At 48.8% G+C, this 17157-nt stretch overlaps 1 protein-coding gene across 2 annotated transcripts; it reads right to left on the bottom strand.

The window, feature by feature from the left end:
* Positions 1–226: 226 nt before the first annotated feature.
* Positions 227–16707, bottom strand: JPT2 (Jupiter microtubule associated homolog 2). 2 transcript variants are annotated; one of them, XM_082645651.1, is made up of 5 exons: positions 16612–16707; positions 11634–11773; positions 6781–6923; positions 3775–3820; positions 227–2886 (listed from the first exon to the last, which is right to left on the bottom strand). In XM_082645651.1, the coding sequence occupies exons 1-5, from the start codon at positions 16653–16655 to the stop codon at positions 2705–2707; spliced, it is 555 nt and encodes a 184-aa protein (XP_082501777.1). In that variant the 5' UTR covers positions 16656–16707; the 3' UTR covers positions 227–2704. The 2 variants fall into 2 exon arrangements, with proteins under 2 accessions (XP_082501777.1, XP_082501778.1); XM_082645652.1 differs by lacking the exon at positions 16612–16707 and adding an exon at positions 15977–16149.
* Between the last annotated feature and the right edge of the window lie 450 nt (positions 16708–17157).

Genomic DNA, 17157 nt, shown 5'->3' on the forward strand with positions numbered 1-17157 from the left:
AATGAAAAAAACTTAAATCCATAAACTTTGAGAAGATTAATTTGGCATCTTCTGGTTTAAAAAAAAAAAAAAAAGGCAAACCCCTCCAACCAATGAAAAGCTACAAGGGAAGGAGCAGAGTTCAGGCACTCTGGGGAATGGACGTGGAGGAAACACACGGACATGTCCACCCACCCACCTGCACGCACGCACACTGTGCACACAACCAATAGGCAAAGACTCTGAGTACGTGACTGCTAAGTTTAATTCAACGGCTACACCCACTCCTGCCTTGTAAAAATAACAGAATGCTCCTCTCAAAGTTACACCGAGATGAGAGCACAGGTTTGTTGTTTTTGATACAGCTTTACAAAAAGTTGGCACCAAATGCACATAAAGTTTTAAGGCTTAATAAAAATACAGATGAGTAATTTCTCAATGCAGCTTGGAGGTTGAGAAAAGGATGCTAAGAGTTAATGAAGCTTCCAAATACAGTCAGTCCCCAATGTACAGAGCATTTTCCAAATGTAAATGGCCTCCCCCATCAGGTTCAAAGGACCAAAAACTTTTCTGCTGCTCCTCCCAGTGACCAGGCTGCTCAGGGCTCTCTAAACCCATGCCCACGGCCCCAAGGAGGGAAAGGAAGAGGGAAGATGGGAACAAAAGTAAGGTGATGTGTGGTCACTGCTGCCCAGAGGCTCTGCTCTGGTTGTTTTCCTCCTTCCCCCAGGCCTCTAACCCCAGCTCTGCTCTGGAAGTCCCTGCCAGGGGACAGATCTAAACAGCTCTTCCCCTCATGTAACTGACGGGGACACTGAAGCCCCGAGGGCCAGCAGCACATCAGGGTCTTCTTGGCAATCCAATTTGGAATTCACAAATCATTTTCTTGTATATTAAAAAAAAAAAAAAGTTATAAATAGAAGTTCATTTCTACCTTTGGAACATCTTACTGTAAGTTGAACAAGTTAGTGTGTTTGAGCTTAAAAGCTAACCACCATTTATGACATTTTTAATGTGGAAAAAAATGAATTCCAGACAACTTTCCTATAAATGATCATTTGAAGGATGGAGGAGATAGGAAGCACTTGATAGAGTCACATGGAATCAGTGTTTCTCGGCTCCAAAGTCAGCAGGGGGACAGAAAAGCAAAGTGTCTTTGCTTGGCAAAGCACCATGTGAACCCCCCCAGCGCCGGTGGAGGATGTGGAGTTTGGCAGGGAGCTCCTGCAGGCACTTGAGCGTCCAGGCCACTAGGAGTGTGACTACATTTTAACGATGAAGACATTTTTAGCACCTGCATTAGCTTTGTAGGCACTCGTACCAGGAGCTCCAACCCAAACTGTTGGTCCCACGTGACTGCTGTACAGGAACCGACACCGTAGCCCTTTAGAGGCTCAATGGGAGAAACTTTCACCTGACAGATTACAGCAGCACGATTCTTGCCAGTCCATTATCTTTGCTGGCAAATACCATGGAATGGGCCAGTTGAGACTTTTCTGCCAAACTATTTAATCTCTTGGCCTAAGGTCTCTAAGACTCATCTGGAAACTGTGAATATGATCTAGAAGTTCTGCAAAGCTTTATAAAGGGTGGCCTAAGAACACTTTCCTTACTCTTTGGTGTACCTGAGCAACAGACTTTTTTCTAGAAACGTGTCAGAAACAGACCAGAGTCAACAGTTACTGATGTAAAGCTGGTACTTGAGAGAACGGGTCTTGAGCTATTAGGACAGAATCCAAACCTAAGAACCCAAGGTTCTCAAGCATCTCTTCTTCCCACTGTCAGCAGGAATATAAAGGAAGACACATGTAGGAGTTAAACAATCCCATTACCTGGATATATCTGGGTAGTTTTAAAGTCCTATAGAAGTTAGTGGCCTTGTAGATAGGAAGTGTTGCTGGTGAAGAGAACTGTCCACATCGTTGGTGAGGAGCAAAGGCCTAGACTTGAGGCTGATGAGGAAAAAAGCAACAGTTCACAAGCAAAACTGCCTGTAAAGAGCCCAAAACCAGTCTCTCGTGGATGAAAGGGAGAGATTTCTACATAAGATCTGGCCAAGGATTGAGAGTGCAGAAGCGGGGCACCTTGGGAGATCAGGGTACAAAATCTTTCCATAAAGCCTAAGACTGAGAACGACATTTTGGTTTTTTGTTGACAGCTGCTGAGGAAAAGCAATGGAGATGTGTCAAGAAAATCTGTGGAACTGAAGTGAAAAACACTGGGGTCGAAGTCCCAGAAACAGAGACCATGTCCATGAAGGATAAACAGCATCAGGATCTGAGGGGTCTATCCAGATACCCACCCTCCCCACCCCACTCGGGTTTCAGTGTGTCTTGCTCTTCTATCCCACAGTAATGGACACATGGTTTCTGGATTTCTCTCAAAGGCTTTAAACTCTGCTACTGTGTTAGTGACTCCTAGATACCCAATTAGCCAACACACCAAGGACGTGAAGACCCCCCACACCTCAGGCGCACCTGCCTGGCACCACCTCCCTGCCCACCCACCCGAGAGCTCCTCTCACACCAGGGATCACGTTCCCTCCCTTGGTGTCCGGGAGGTGAGGTCTCCGGCTTCTCGTGATGGCAGTGGAGCTGGAGCAGCAGCTTCAGGTGTCCACCCAACAGACCCTCTCCCCACCCTGCTCCTTCAGGCTAAAGAAACTATAATTTTGAAATCCTATCTCTCGAGTTTCTTGTCTGGCTATGGAGGACGCAGCAACGTCTTAGTAGAAGGAGATGCTGGACTTGCCTCCAGGCGGGTTCAGGACTTTGTTGTGGGAGCGAGGCCTCGGGCCCAGCCTGGGCTCATGGCTGTCAACGGTGGACGCAGGCTCCTGGGCGCGGGCTGCTTCTCTCGGGCCACCTGGCTCACCCGGCTCTTGTCTGGGGGAGGCGCTGGCTGCGGCTGCGGGACAAAGTCAGCACAGCGTCCTGTTAGAGGCTGCCTGCCACCCAACGGGCAAGGGCACGCCGTCTGGGGAAATGCGAAAGCAGCAGAGCAGGTTCTGCCTGCCCCAGGGCTGGGCTGAAGCCGGGCTGGTACTGAAACACGCTTGGAGAAATCCTTGAGGGATTATCTCCACACTGCTTGCTGGACTCCACTCCCCTCCATCCCACCTCAAGTATGAAAAGGAGACGTCCTCAAAGTGAGCTCGTCTTAAGTGGGGGGCCCAGCAAGGCAAGGCAGGGTTACTCTGGACTTTCTGAATGAACGAATTCCCATCTCTTCCTAATCGACAAAGGGAAATGGTGACCCGAAGGCAGAAATCAGTGCCTGCAGTCAGCTCAGAGGACCATGGGGGACTGACTGGGCCTGATACCCAAGCCCCATGAGCAGGGCAGCTCACTACTGAGCGACCCATCGGGGGGAGCCCCGCCCCCACCACAGCCCCCACTGCTCCTCCTCACCGCCCCCCCCATCTTCCTCCCCTACCCATCTTCATGCCCTTCTCTTCTGCCACGTCTGAAAGTGCTGCCCTTGGTCACAAGTTCATTGAAGGCTTTGGACCCTTGCCCTTCACTACATGAGATGACCTTCTAGAAGAGGACGCCTTGGCCTTAGGCCCAGGCTGACCAGCACTGACAGGAGGTGCAGAAAAGCCAGTGGGAATGCTGTCACCAGAAGTAACCGAGCCCATTTCCCCTGCCTCCTTCCAACACAAAACCCTCCCGCAATCACCACAACCCTGCTGTCTTCACCGCAGGCTGCGGGGGGCACCGGGTTTTCCCTCCCCACCCACCAGCGGCCTCTGCAAAGCGTGAGCCCCAGGGAAGGGACAGAAAACAAGCTCACCTCTAAGGTCCAGCGTGTCCTCTCCCTCACACAGGAACACGTGGTCCTGTAACGAGGCAAACCCAGGTCAATCCGCCACTCGGACACCTCCTACCTCGCGCAGGCAGACGACGGGAAAGGCGTGGATGACCTGGGTCTATTTTTACCTTGAAAAAGTTTTTATTTGGACAATTTTAACCATAAACAAAGCAGAGAGAAGAGCCCCATGAGCCCCCAGGCAACCTGCTCTACAGCAAGTGACATCAGCTTGCTCGCCTCCATTCTGGTCTCAGCCACACATGCCTCCCAACTTCCAGCCCTCCACCCCTTAGTGGGATTATTTGAAAGCAAATCCCATATTTCATTTATCCATAAATATTTCAAGATGTGGCTCTTTAAAATGTCCTAAAAAACTCTCTCGCAACTACAAAAATTAATGACTCCTTAAATGTCTTAACACGTAGTCAAGTTTAAACTGAGCACATGTTCTCACAGCCATCTGTGTTGCACTGTGTGTCAGAACTTAATTCCTCTTTAGGGCTGAATAATATAACATCACATGTGTACAGGACAGCACATTCTGTTCACCCATTCATCTGCCGATGGACATTTGGGTTGTTTCCACTCTTTTGTTATTGTGAATAATGCTATTAAAATTAAGTGTACAAGTATCTGTTTGAGTTCTTGTTTGCACAATTGAGGGTATATATCTAAGAGTAAAACTGCTGGATCATATGATAAATTCTATGTTTAACTTCTTCAGAAACTGCCAAACTGTTTTCCACAGCGACTGCACCTTTATACATTCCCAAGAGCAGTGTATCAGGGTTCCAATTTCTCCACACCCTCACCATTTCTTATTTTCCATTTTTTTTGATAATAGCCATCCTAGTGGGTGTTAAGTGGTATCTCATTGTGATTTTGATTTGCATTTCTCCACTAAGGATGTTCAGCATCTTTTCATATGCTAATTGACCATTTGTGTGTCTTCTTTGGAGAAATGTCTATTCAAATGCTTTGTCCCCTTTTTTTCTGGTTCTGAAATTTTTAAAAAATTTATTTTATTCAAGTATAGCTGATTTACAATGTTGTGTTAATTTCTGCTGTACAGCAGTGTTTCAGTTATACATATATATATATACATTCTTTTTCATATTCTTTTCCATTATGGTTTATCACAGGATACTGAATATAGTTCCCTGTGCTATACAGTAGGAGAATCTTGTTTATCCATTCTATATGTAATAGTTTGCATCTGCTAACCCCAAACTCCCACGCCATCCCTCCCCCTTGACTCTGCCCATTTCTGAATGTGGTTGTCTTTTTGTTGCTGAATTGTAAGGGTTCTTTACATATTCTGGCTAGATAGCAAAGCTTTGTCATATATGTGATGTGCAAATACTTTCTCCCATTCTGTGCGCTGTCTTTTCATTCTCTTGATAGTATCTTTCGATGCGCAAAAGTTTTTAATTTTAATGAAGTTCAACTTATTTATTTAAATTTTGTTGCCTGTTTTTGGTGTCACATTTAAGGAACCACTGCTGAATCCAAGAATAAGATCTATCTCTATATTTTGAGTTCATTTTTGTACATGGTGTAAGGTAAGGGTCCACCTTCATTCTTCTCATGTGCACATTCAATTTCCCAGCACCATTGTTGGAGAGATTGCTCTCCCCTCACGAATGATCTTGACACTCTTGTGGAAATATCAATGAACCAGGTGTGAGTTATTTCTCAGCTCTCAATTCTATTCTGTTGGTCTACATGCCAGCACCATGCTGTTTTGATTCATGTAGTTTTGTAGTAAGCTTTGAAATTGGGAAGTGTGACCCTCCAATTTTGTTCATTTTCAAGATTGTTTGGCCATTCAGGGTCCCTTGAGATTCCATATGAATTTTAGGATAGGTCTTTCCATTTTTTTCAAAAAACAAACAAACAAAACACCACAAACAAAAACAAACCAAAAAACCAAACCACACCACCGTTGGAACTTTGATTTGATTGATATGAGGATTGGTCGGACTCAGCCTTGGTTGTTTTGATAAGAATTCAAAGGTGGTCCATGGGGCTTCCCTGGTGGTGCAGTGGCTGAGTCTGCCTGCCAATGCAGGGGACACGGGTTTGTGCCCTGGTCCGGGAAGATCCAACGTGCCGTGGAGCGGCTGGGCCCGTGAGCCATGGCCGCTGAGCCTGGGCGTCTGGAGCCTGTGCTCCTCAACGGGAGAGGCCACAACAATGAGAGGCCTGCATACCACAGGAAAAAAAAAAAAAAAAGGTGGTCCATGATGAACTTCTATCACGAAGCCTATAATTTTTGGAGGTGTCGTTTTGTGATGTTAGCAGCCACTGATGATTACCACCCAGATCTACAATTTCATTACAAGTTTGCAAAATGGTGATATTTGGATTCTGTTATTCCTTCTTCATTTATGGGCTGGAATACTTTTATAAAAGGAAACTTTCCCTCAATAGCTGTCATCCTGAGGTACAGTTCGTGCAAGAAACACTGGCTAAGTGCTTGATTCTATGTCAGCAGTTTTCCAGATGGTCCTCTGACATTCTCCGAAGGTGACAAATTAGATTTTTAAAAATATTATCAGGAATCCATAAATTCTAACTATTTGGTGAATTTTAATCCGATGCAGTTACTGTACTTATTGATTGATGACCACTAAAAATAGTGGAATGTTTATGAGAGGTGAACTCCCGTTTTACATTCAGTATTATAAATATCCTCAGCATCCATCCGTGATGTGCAGAGAAGGGCAGTGGCCTACCTGCAGTGGGCTGCCCCCACCACCAGCGACCCCCAAGGCTCGAGTTATCACGAGGCGGGAATACATTCCTCCGATGACTCAGGAGAGCTCTGAAACTCAGTGACTAATGACTGCAGCCAGGAAAAGCAATGTCACCCATTTTGTCTCTTCCTAATAACATGTCACACCTGCCTCAGAGCCTTTTTAAGAGTACCTGGCTCAAGTTTTGCTTTTCTTACTCTCATGTCTGCTACCTGTATGCAGTCCATACCTTGGGTTTGTTTGGGTGTGCCATGGGTGAAGTAGCAGCGACTGGGGAGCCAAAAATGTCACTGGTCTTCCCACCAGGGGGGTTCAGACGCTGTCGAGTCTGCACAGGCATGGATTCATCAAATATACCACTTCCTTTCCCCCCTGCAGAAAAAATCAGGATGGTTAGCAACCCGGAACATCCACCCCACCCACCCTCCACACTCGTGACTTCAGAGACCTCCTCTCACCGCAGTGCCAGTCCTGAATTCAGGCCAACAAGGGTGGGGTGATCAGGTTGATGAGCATCCCTAAAGACCCATGTCAAACCCAGCCCCTTTCCCGGGGGCCAGCTGGGGCCTTCCTCACGAGAACTGAGCTGTACCGGGCTTGCCGCTAGGAGCAAGATGGTAAGATGGCATAAAACAGCATTTTCCCCTCTAGAATTTCCTTAACCCTGAACTTTTCATGTTTTCCTGCTGAAGAATCTTCTACGTTAAAGCCATGAAAAGTTCTTTCATAGATTAAAAGCAAACATCCGCTAAATTCTGAAGTCAGACAGAACTGAATTAAGAACATGCCCTATTCAAGGCAAACCTGTAATCTGGAAAACAACATTTACTGAGAATGACTACTCTCCTCACCTCAATCTGTCTGGAACTTCCAGTGACAACTAGATATGTCACTGAATTACAGACATTTAACATCTTTGCTGCCAAGTAGAAATGATTTGATGAGCTACAATGAAAATATGCATCTCAGATGTAAGTCCTTATAAGCTGATGGCTAAGGCATGGACGTGAGAAGTAAATTTCGACGTTAAACAGGAAGATGCTAGCACACGCCACCAGCCCGTTCCCCTCTGCACTCAGCAAACACCAGCACCTCCCTTCCACCAAGCGCCCACTAAGATTTATAATCTTACAGAAGAAAGAAGGTGCATCCACAAATGGCTATGAGACCAGACACATGTTGCTAGCCTCCTCTGCGCCCCACATTCCTCACCCTTCGAACGGCGGTGGTACAAGGCCCTTCCTCACAGCGCTGTGAGGGGATTCAGTGACTCACTGTCGCTTGTGTGTCAAATGCTTACGACAACACTGGGGACATAAATGCTCAGTGAGCATTTGCTAAAGAAGCTTCCCTTGGACACTGTTCAGTGAAAAAGGCACAAAACGATCTAGACAGCACACAGCGTCTTACTGTAAAAGGAAAGGTATTCTTATCCACCTGTATGTGAATAAAGGGCACTGGTTACTCAACTTTCCTCCCTGCAAAGTGCTCCCCTCTGGGGGCCATGTGTCTGCTCAGGAAATGGGGTGGCTGTGGTGCAGGGGCTTAGGACTGCTAAACATATTCATTTTTATAGTTGTGATCTTTGTTGACTGTCTCCAAGAAATTCAATTTTAAATAGTCACTTCTTGGCTGTAATAACCCATACTGTTAGAACAGGGGCCAGTTGCACCGTGAGAGGAGCACGGAGCTCCGAGGAGGAGGAGGCTCCATGGGGGGGCTTGTCCCCTCGCAAGCCCTCAGACTCGACCAGCCTTTCGGGATGCCGGTTGGTCGTCTGGGGGACACAAAGCACAGCTCCACAAGGATGGGAACCTGGCCCTGGAAGCTTTTCTAGGCCAGGAGAAGCTTAGACAATGGGTGGGACTGACCGCAGGAAGATGCACATATTCATCTCGTTTGAGGCCGATCATAAGCCTTCCAGCCCCAGCCACGGCTTCCCAGGGACCCACAGCCCTCGGGCTGGGGCAGGCGGCACAGCATGGGGTCAGGGCCCAGTGCCAGGCAGGATCCTGCTCAGCCGCTGACCAACTGTGTGACAGCACCTGGCTGGGGTCATTGGTGAGATAAGTGGGTCGACACACGTGGAGTGGGCAGAGCAGAGCGTGGAGAGGAAGCTCCCAGTCATGCTGCCGGGCTGCTGTTACGAACAGGGTGTTGTCAGCAGAAATGTTTGGACTACAAAGTGGAGAAAAGCTGCTGCCCGAGGTCACCCCTCACTGCTTGTTACCACGTTGCTGCTGGTCATGCTTAAGTAAATTCTTTCTAAGATCGCGTTCAGCTTATTTTAAAATGCAAGATAAAAATAAAAGTAACTCAATTTTAAGTTTTTGGTTAAAGGCACTGCTCATTTAAAAACATTTTAAAAACTATGAAACATGACACAGACAAGTACCTAAGATATAAATAAAGCAAACACCCAAGTAACGATCACAGATGATCACAAGTCTTACAGAATGCTATCAACTCCCAAAAACCTGTGTGGTTCTGTGTCCGAATTTTCTGGAAACTACAAACTTCTTCTAGTTTTACCATGTATATGTCCAACCCTAAACAACACAGTTCTGTTTTTGAATTTTATGAAAAGTAAAATAATAGACACACTGCACGTCTATTATTCAACACTTTACCTGAAAGATGAATTCGGCTATGAAGGTGGAAAAGATGCTCAATTCACTCATAATTGAAGAAAAATAAATTCAAGATATACTTTTTAAAGAACCAAATCACAAGGCACAGCGCCTTGCGTGGGGAGCAAGCGCTACAGACATCCTGGAGCACACGTCTGAAGACCAGTGGAAGCACCAGCATTTTATTTATTTATTTTTATTATGATTATTTATTTTTGGCTGTGTTGGGTCTTCGTTGCTGCACGCGGGCTTTCTCTAGCTGCGGTGAGAGGGGGCTACTCTTCGTTGCGGTGCGCGGGCTTCTCATTGCGGTGGCTTCTCTTGTTGTAGAGCACAGGCTCTAGGTGCACAGGCTTTAGCAGTTGTGACACAAGGGCTCAGTAGTTGTGGCTCGCAGGCTCTAGAGTGCAGGCTCAGTAGTTGTGGCACATGGGCTTAGTTGCTCTGCGGCATGTGGGATCTTCCAGGGCCAGGGATCAAATCTGTGTCCCCTGCATTGGCAGGCAGATTCTTAACCACTGCGGCACCAGGGAAGCCCTAGAACCATCATTTAAAACTGACCCAGCAATTCCATCTCAGGAAATTTACCCCAACTGGTATATTCAGGAGGTAAGTTGGGAGCACGGGCTTCGGAGTCAGGAAAACCTGCATCCAAAGGCTAGTTCTGCCACCAGCGTGCTGTGGACTCAGGCAGGCCAGTGAACCCTGAGCCTCAGCTTCCTCCTCTGTAAAGGGGGTAACGCCACCTATCCCCCAGGCTGTGGAGATGACTGGCACCCAGCACAGCCCCTGACAAACACCAAATGACCCACCGGTATCAATCACCACTGTCAGGAGGAGGTCTAAACCAGAAGAGTAGATGAAACACGGCACCCGACCAGCCGGGGTTAACTTCCAGTGACGGCCGGTGGCAAGTCCCTTGCTCCGAACGTGCTCCATTAGGCCCTCTCCGGAGTCTGTGGGGTCGAGTCTGCGGGGCTGGACACACCAGCAGGTTCCCTTCTGGGCTGCCCTTGAAATTCATCACAGGTGATTTTCTTCCTTCTTTCCTTTCTTCCCTCCTTCCTCTTTTTTTTTTTTTTTTTAAAATGTAATTCATTCATCAGTTAGAAAGAGCTCTTGGGTGACAGGAGGAGGTAGAGGGGGAACTCTGGTGTTTGTTAAATGCTCAACTATCATCACAGAGCGCTTGGCAGGACAGAAAACAAACCCCAAACAACAGGACCGTGAGAAGCAGACAAGGGCGTCCTGTCGCTGTCACGACACCTTGTGACTATGCACAACGTAGGGGTTTTCTAACTCACCAGTCAGGAGGGGCCCAGGCTGCCCACAGGGCACGAGATGGGCGGGGGAACATGAGATTCTGAGGGCCTGGCAAAGCAGCGCCGCCCCACGCTGCCACACTATCTAGAGAACCCGAAGCCCCAGAGACAGCTGCAGCCGCGCATGGTGCCGAGCCAGAGCCACGGCTGCTGGCGCGCCCACCTCCAGTGCCTCCAGTCTGAGTCTATCTGCCGCACCACATCGTTGGTACAAAGGATGAGGGCTGAGCGCTCCTGGCCCTGCACCCCCACAAACTGGGTAGGGGAGGATATTACTCAGCAACAACCACCTGCTTCTCTGTTGTAACTAAATCCATAGATACCACTAACCTCCACCCCTCCTTACCCCCCACCCTAAACCACTGAAAACAACCAAACAACCAAAAAACTAGCTTTTGAATCTATTGCTTTTGTTCCTCTAGGTTTGTCAAGCAATATTTGTACCCAGAATTGGGGTGGGGTAGGGAGCAGTTCCAGGTCTGGTTCTGCTTGATTTCGTTATTTATCCTGTGTTGGGTCCCTCAGATCTTTAAGAATGGAACAAACCTTGTCTTCCCCTCGTAGATACAGACAGGGGAAAGCTCCTCAGGTAACTATCACTGAGCAGTCACTCAGCTGGACTGTCCATCAGCCAAGAGAAACACTCTTCTGAGATTCCCTCCCACTGGAGCCACTAGAAGGTGGGTAAGTAGTGAGGAGCCACACAGATGTGTGCCAGGCTGAGCCACCCTTTTTAGTTTCAATCCCACTAACAATCTGATTAAAACTACTCTAAATGCACAATTTGCACGCAATTTCAAGAATCTCAAGGAGTCCACGGGACAATTTGGGGAGCCTCCGTGGTGGGAACCAGAACCCCACCATCTGCCTTTGTACCCTCAGTGCCTGTACGCAGCCAGTATCTGGTGACAGATGAGGGGGAGTTCCAGAATAACCGAGCCACCTTCAGGGCACAAAGCACAAGTCAGGATAAAACTTTCTTTCCACTCTAGGACTCTGATGGCAGGGGGATAACCTGCACCAGAAAATATTTGAAAGGATCAATATAAAGAAAGGGAAAATTTTATCAAAAGAGCAGCACAAAAGAGAACAGGTAGAGGCCAAAGGATTAAGGAGTCAAAAGCCCATACCAGGGGGATTGGTCCTTTTGGGTATGTTCTGAGGTTCTTCAGTTGATCCAAAAATATTAGATGCCATCCTGTCGGGCCTGCGTGGAGATGCGGCTTCTTCTGGACGATCACTCGGCTCTCCTCCCGGGGGCTTCATGGCCCTGCAAGCAGACAGAGTGTGAGGGACTGACAGATGGCCCGGGCGCCACCATCCAGGGGCTGCGGCACAGCCAGACAGGGCAGACATCTGTGGGAAAACCACACACTGTGGCACAACAAGCTCACGGCCGCTGGCCAGCCGGCAAACCTCCCTCCCTGCCCTTGAGTTCCCTTAAAGGTTTTCTCTGCACATCTTGGTTATGCCAAGACGTCCAGAGATGCGCATACTCTGAAGTTACTCCTGTGACCTTTCATTAGTAAAATTAAAGTTCCCATAAAACAGGCAAACTGAGCCAGTTCAGTCGAACTTAATAGTCACTATAATTAGCAGACAATAGTGCTGGGAGTTGTAGCTCACACTTGCTCAGCATTTATACACGCTAGCTCCTGTTCCAAGGACCTGACATGGCCACCCTCTAAGGCAGGCATGATTTTCACAGAGGATGAGTCTGAGCTAAAGAGAGGGCCACACAGGAAGTAGCAGAGCCAGGACTCAGACCCAGGCAGTCTGGCTGCAGAGCTCAGACTACACCCTAATAATCCTCAACATCCTCTAGAAAAAAACGATGGGGCAGTGCACCACTTACCCACAGAGTAAGCTTGACCCAGAGAGCTGGGTCCTCAAAAGGGCAGCCACTGGCCACTGTGGCCAGTGGGCACTTGGACATGGGGGTCTGGGCTCTGATGTGCTGTAGGTATAGACTACACACCAGACTTCGAAGACTCAGCACAAAGAAGAAAAGGCAAAATATCTCTTTAATTGTATCTTTTACATTGATCACATGTTGAAATAATGTGCACATATTAAGTTGAATAACATCTATTAAACTTAATTTTTCCTGAATCTTTTTACTTTTTAAAATGTGGCTACTAGATAATTTAAAATTCCTTATGTGGCTCACATTTCTAATGGAAAGTGTCAGCTCAGACCATGGGGAGCACCACCCCCACTAACCCACGTGAGTCCTGGGAATCTACACCAGGCTGATGGTTTCCAGTCCCAAGGTCTGGTACCACCAACGACAAGTTAAACATCAGACAGATCAGAACACACCAGCTTGACCACTGTTCACTTTAGATCGACACATGTGCAGAGTGTCACCCCAGCACACACTGGCATCTTTCAAGTGTGGATTTTAATTAAACACCCACAGAGAGCAGTGCTATTCCCACACTCAGTCACCACCAGCCGAATCTACTGTGGTCTCGATCTTTGGGAATCTGCCATGCACTTGGAGGCTGATATTTCAGAAGTGGATGAGCAAGACCTTGAGTCACTTTTTATTGCAATAACTGAAGAATTAAGAAAATTCCATAAAGCTCTTCCCTGACACCCCGAGAGCATCGGTCTCCTTCAGCAGAGCAGCTTAACACTGAATTCATATGCATCTTTACAGGAAACCTATGGCCGCACTGCAGGATCTTAGCTCTCCCACCAGGGATGGAACCTGTGCCACCTGCAGTGAAAGCATGGAGCCCTAACCACTGGACCGCCAGGGAAGTCCCAGGACACCTGGATGTTCAAACGTATTTTAAAGCAGAGTTTTAAACCACTGAGTGGCCCCTGCTCTTTCACCAGTCCTAAGCAAGAGGACCGCCTGTGACCCCAGACGTTTAGAAAGAAGTGAAACTGCAGAGCTCGCCACACAAAAGCGATGCAGACACTAGAAGAATAGGATGTTTAACATGCTGTTTCCTCAACAGAGCTAGAAAGGGAGCTGATCATTCGTTGTAGTTTAAAGCGAACAGAGTTCTCTGCTCTCAGGACAGCAGAAAGCTCTCATCTGCTCCAAGGGCCACTAGCGTGCCTGCTCACTGGGACGGAGACCGCAGGCAGGCCGCTCGCTGCCACTCAAGCCGAGTGTGCAGTGGGCCAGCCTTCCATATGGGTTCAGTCACATCAGCTTGAAGGAAGGGGATGGGGATGCCTGTCCAGCAGTTAGCATTTCCCTAAGGGTTTGATAAAGAAAAAAATTACTCGGTTTAAGGGAAAAAACCTTTTTTAAAAAAATGACCAATAACCAGACTTAAATTAGAAAGGCATTAGTAAGACCTCACGTCAGGCCCTCCGGTGGGGGACACCCGAGGCCATCTGACTCCCACGCCCATTATAAGTCTCACAGCCCCGACACAATGACATTCCCGATTTTTCTTGGCATATTTTCAAGCAGGCCCAACAGGCTTGGGCCTCTGAGATCTGCCATCCTCAGAACTGAACTGAACTTAACATCAAGTCTCATACTGGCATGAGTTAAAATTCCTATTTTACTGACTTACTTGCAACACAGCTTTTCTTTCAAACCCTCAAATTGTCAGACCAGATGTGGGATAGGCTCCCCAGCATTCTCTCCTCTCACATTCCACATCCCTGGATACACGCCTCTCCCTGGCCTCTCCCGCTTGCTTCACTCTAACTCGCACATTCCCTGAGCACCTACCACGGGTGGGCCTGCATCAGACCCTGTGGATGGAAAGACAAGCAAGAGCAAGTCCTGGGCCTGGAGAAGCTCCCAGCTTTCTGGGAAGGCTAGAGCTGTGCAGAGGCAGTTTCCGTGTTCTGCATGAGTGATGCCACAGAGGCACTGAGTGTCACTGGAACTCCAAAGACACCTTTGGAGTAGGTAAGGCTCAAATTGTGTCTGTGGTCTCCATGAGGAAAGAGAACCACTGCAGCACAGGAGGTAAGCGATATTTATTTGAAACTGCCAAATGTTAATTTGGGGTGGAGGTAATATGTTATTATATTATTTTGTGTACTTTTCTGTATTTTATTTTACTTTACTTTGAAAAGAAGGGAAGGAAAGTGGTGCCCAAGAATGTTGAAGCAGAGAGATTACTGCACACAATGGCCAAGTTTCCTGGGAAGAGGTGGCAAGCGTCCCCACCACAAAGGCTATGGGGTGGCACTAGGGTCACACAGCCTTGCAGCAGTCAAGCAAATCACACAGGCTGCTCGACAGGGTCTCGAATAAACCAGACTGAGTTAAATAGACATTTCCATAAAAACAGAAGCTGCAACAATGGCTCAAGGCGGCCCTCACAGGCTCACTATCAAGTGCAGGTACCACTTCGACCCTAATTACAGGAGGGGGATGGGAATACCAGTAGCTCAGACGTCTTGGGGATGACCTTACTACATGGGGATGCTTCCCAGTTATGGCTTCCTTTTTCAGTACCCCTTGGATACATTTCAATGAAGACATTCCAAGTACACAACAGAAACTAAGGGGCACGTGAAAAGAAAATACACACAGCTCAAGTGGACCACAGAACCAGCAGAGCATCGACGCTCACCTGGAGGGACCCATGCTCGTGACCCCACCTCCAACAGCTTATTCCTGTATCCCAAAAAAGCTATGGGGGACCTGTCAGGCTTGGAGTGAAGCTGCAAAATAGACCTAGATTAAATTCTTTACAAATATACAGCCTACAGCTTAAAAGACCTCAGATTAATGATGGCTAAAGCATAATGCTTTTATAGTTCAAAATCCCTTTAACACCAAATAATCCTTCAGCAAGAAAACAAAAGTAGGGTTTTAAGAGAGGAAAACCTGGCCCAGTAATCTTACAGCCACCACCTGATTCCCTTCACAGCTAAGTAAAAGGCCTGTCGAGCTAGTCAATTCCTTTAAGACAAAGCTACTAACTGATCCCAAGCAGAAGCTTCCAATCGATCATCCAATTAAGATGGGTTTTCCTTCTCCAACATCCTAAAAGGAAGAATTTTCTCCTTATCCTCTCCAAAAACTAATGCCCCAAAGAAATGTGGGTATCAGTTTAGAGCACCAGCTCCGCACTGTCTCCTACAGCTTGGAAGTCAGCCTCACATAAGCGTTCCTCACGGTGCTTATTCGCTAACTGGACCAATGTTTGCTAGGCATCCAGTGCCAGGCTGTGTAAACAAAGAAAGAGTGTACTTAGTGGACACAACGGAGAAAGTGCTGGGAAGCAGCCCTTGCCCAGCTGGTGTGGGTGATGCAGAACAGCAGATTTCAGGCACCAGAAACCTGACTCATTCTGAGCACTCCAGGATATACTTCTGGCCCCATATCAGCACAGATCTAGACGAGAGTGATTAATAGTCACTGTTACGTGGGATAATGACATTATTTGGGTAGGAGTATTACTGAATACTGACCTAACTCCCTCAAATTTACAGGGATTTTGTCACTCGAAACAATTCTTTTATTTTATGTACTGCTTACCTCAACAGACGTCACACTCTTCTGCTTTTATTGTGGGGCTGGGTCACAGAAATGGCTCACAATAAAGAAAACTCTTAGGCAGCTAAAGAACCAGCTGGACAACGCAAGCTGGCTCCTCCAGCGGCAGGACACCGCCAGCTCTGGCGACTCTATGTGACTCCCAATATCCATTGCTCTACAAGCTAAAAAGAAAGCAAGCGCGCTGCTATGTGTTCCTGAGTGTTTAAACCCAGTCTCTCTCCTTCTATCACTTGCTGTCCCGCCTGTTTCCTTGTCAGTAAAGTGGGAGGGCGCCGCCTGGCTCCCGGGCTGCGGCAGTGCTGAGGGCTCCCGGGACGGGACTTTGCCCCGAGGCCCATCCACTGGCGCACACGCCGCAGGGCCCCAGAATCCCAGCAGCGCCGCCACGCCCGCCCCCCCGCAGCAGACGGCTCGGCCAGCATCTCCGGCGCGCTCGCCAATGAAGGGGCACGTGCTGGGACCGGACGCGCGGGGAGGCGCAGTCAGGCCTCCGGGTCCCGCGGGCGCGCCCACCTCCCCGACCCGGCCGCGGAGGCCCCGGCTCTGTGAGCTCACCGCGGCCGCCCCGCCGCCCCCGCGCGACCCACGTGACCGTGGCTGCGCCCGCGCCGCACCTGGAGCCGGCCCGGCCTCCCTTGCTCTCCGGCGCCCGGAACATGTCGACCGCCTCTCGGAGCCTCCCGGCCGCCTCGCCGTCCTTCCCGCCCGGCCCCGCGCGACCCGAGGCCCGCCTTCTCGCTCTTATTGGGCGCCGCCGCCACCAGTCAAGCTGCATCAGCCTATCGTGGTGTCGGACTCCGCCCCACGAGACAGAAACTTGGTGAGGCCGGCGCCGCGCTCGCAGCCGATTGGTGAGAACAGGTACGGCTCGCGGCGCCGGGCGCCGCCATTGAGCAGTAAGCCGGCGGGGGAATGGCCCTCCCGACTCCCCCGAGGTGGGCGGGGTCGGGCACTATCCGGGCACCTGGCCGAAACTCCCCGCAGCCCCGCGGCGGCCTCCCGCCCGCTGCCCGGGTCTGCCGTGCCGGCGCCAAGCAGCACCGAGCTGGGTCCAGCCTGTCCGGAGACGCTTGGTTTTCGCCAGCCAGTCAATGGCACGTGGATACGTGGCCAAAGGAAACGGAATCGCAGTTCCTCTGTCCCGCACGTCGTAGGGGCAA

The sequence above is a fragment of the Mesoplodon mirus genome (assembly GCF_964341445.2).
Source record: "Mesoplodon mirus genome assembly, chromosome: 15".
In the NCBI taxonomy this organism is placed as follows: Eukaryota; Metazoa; Chordata; class Mammalia; order Artiodactyla; family Ziphiidae; genus Mesoplodon; species Mesoplodon mirus.

What these genes read in the sequence shown, in the direction of transcription:
- JPT2 (XM_082645651.1), bottom strand. Translation starts at nt 16,655, where the DNA reads ATGTTCCGGGCGCCGGAGAGCAAGGGAGGCCGGGCCGGCTCCAG. An exon ending in GGAGGCCGGGCCGGCTCCAG is followed by an intron (nt 11,774 to 16,611) that starts GTGCGGCGCGGG and finishes GTCTGCTTGCAG; the next exon opens with GGCCATGAAGCCCCCGGGAG. An exon ending in CACACCCAAACAAACCCAAG is followed by an intron (nt 3,821 to 6,780) that starts GTATGGACTGCA and finishes GCCTCGTTACAG; the next exon opens with GACCACGTGTTCCTGTGTGA.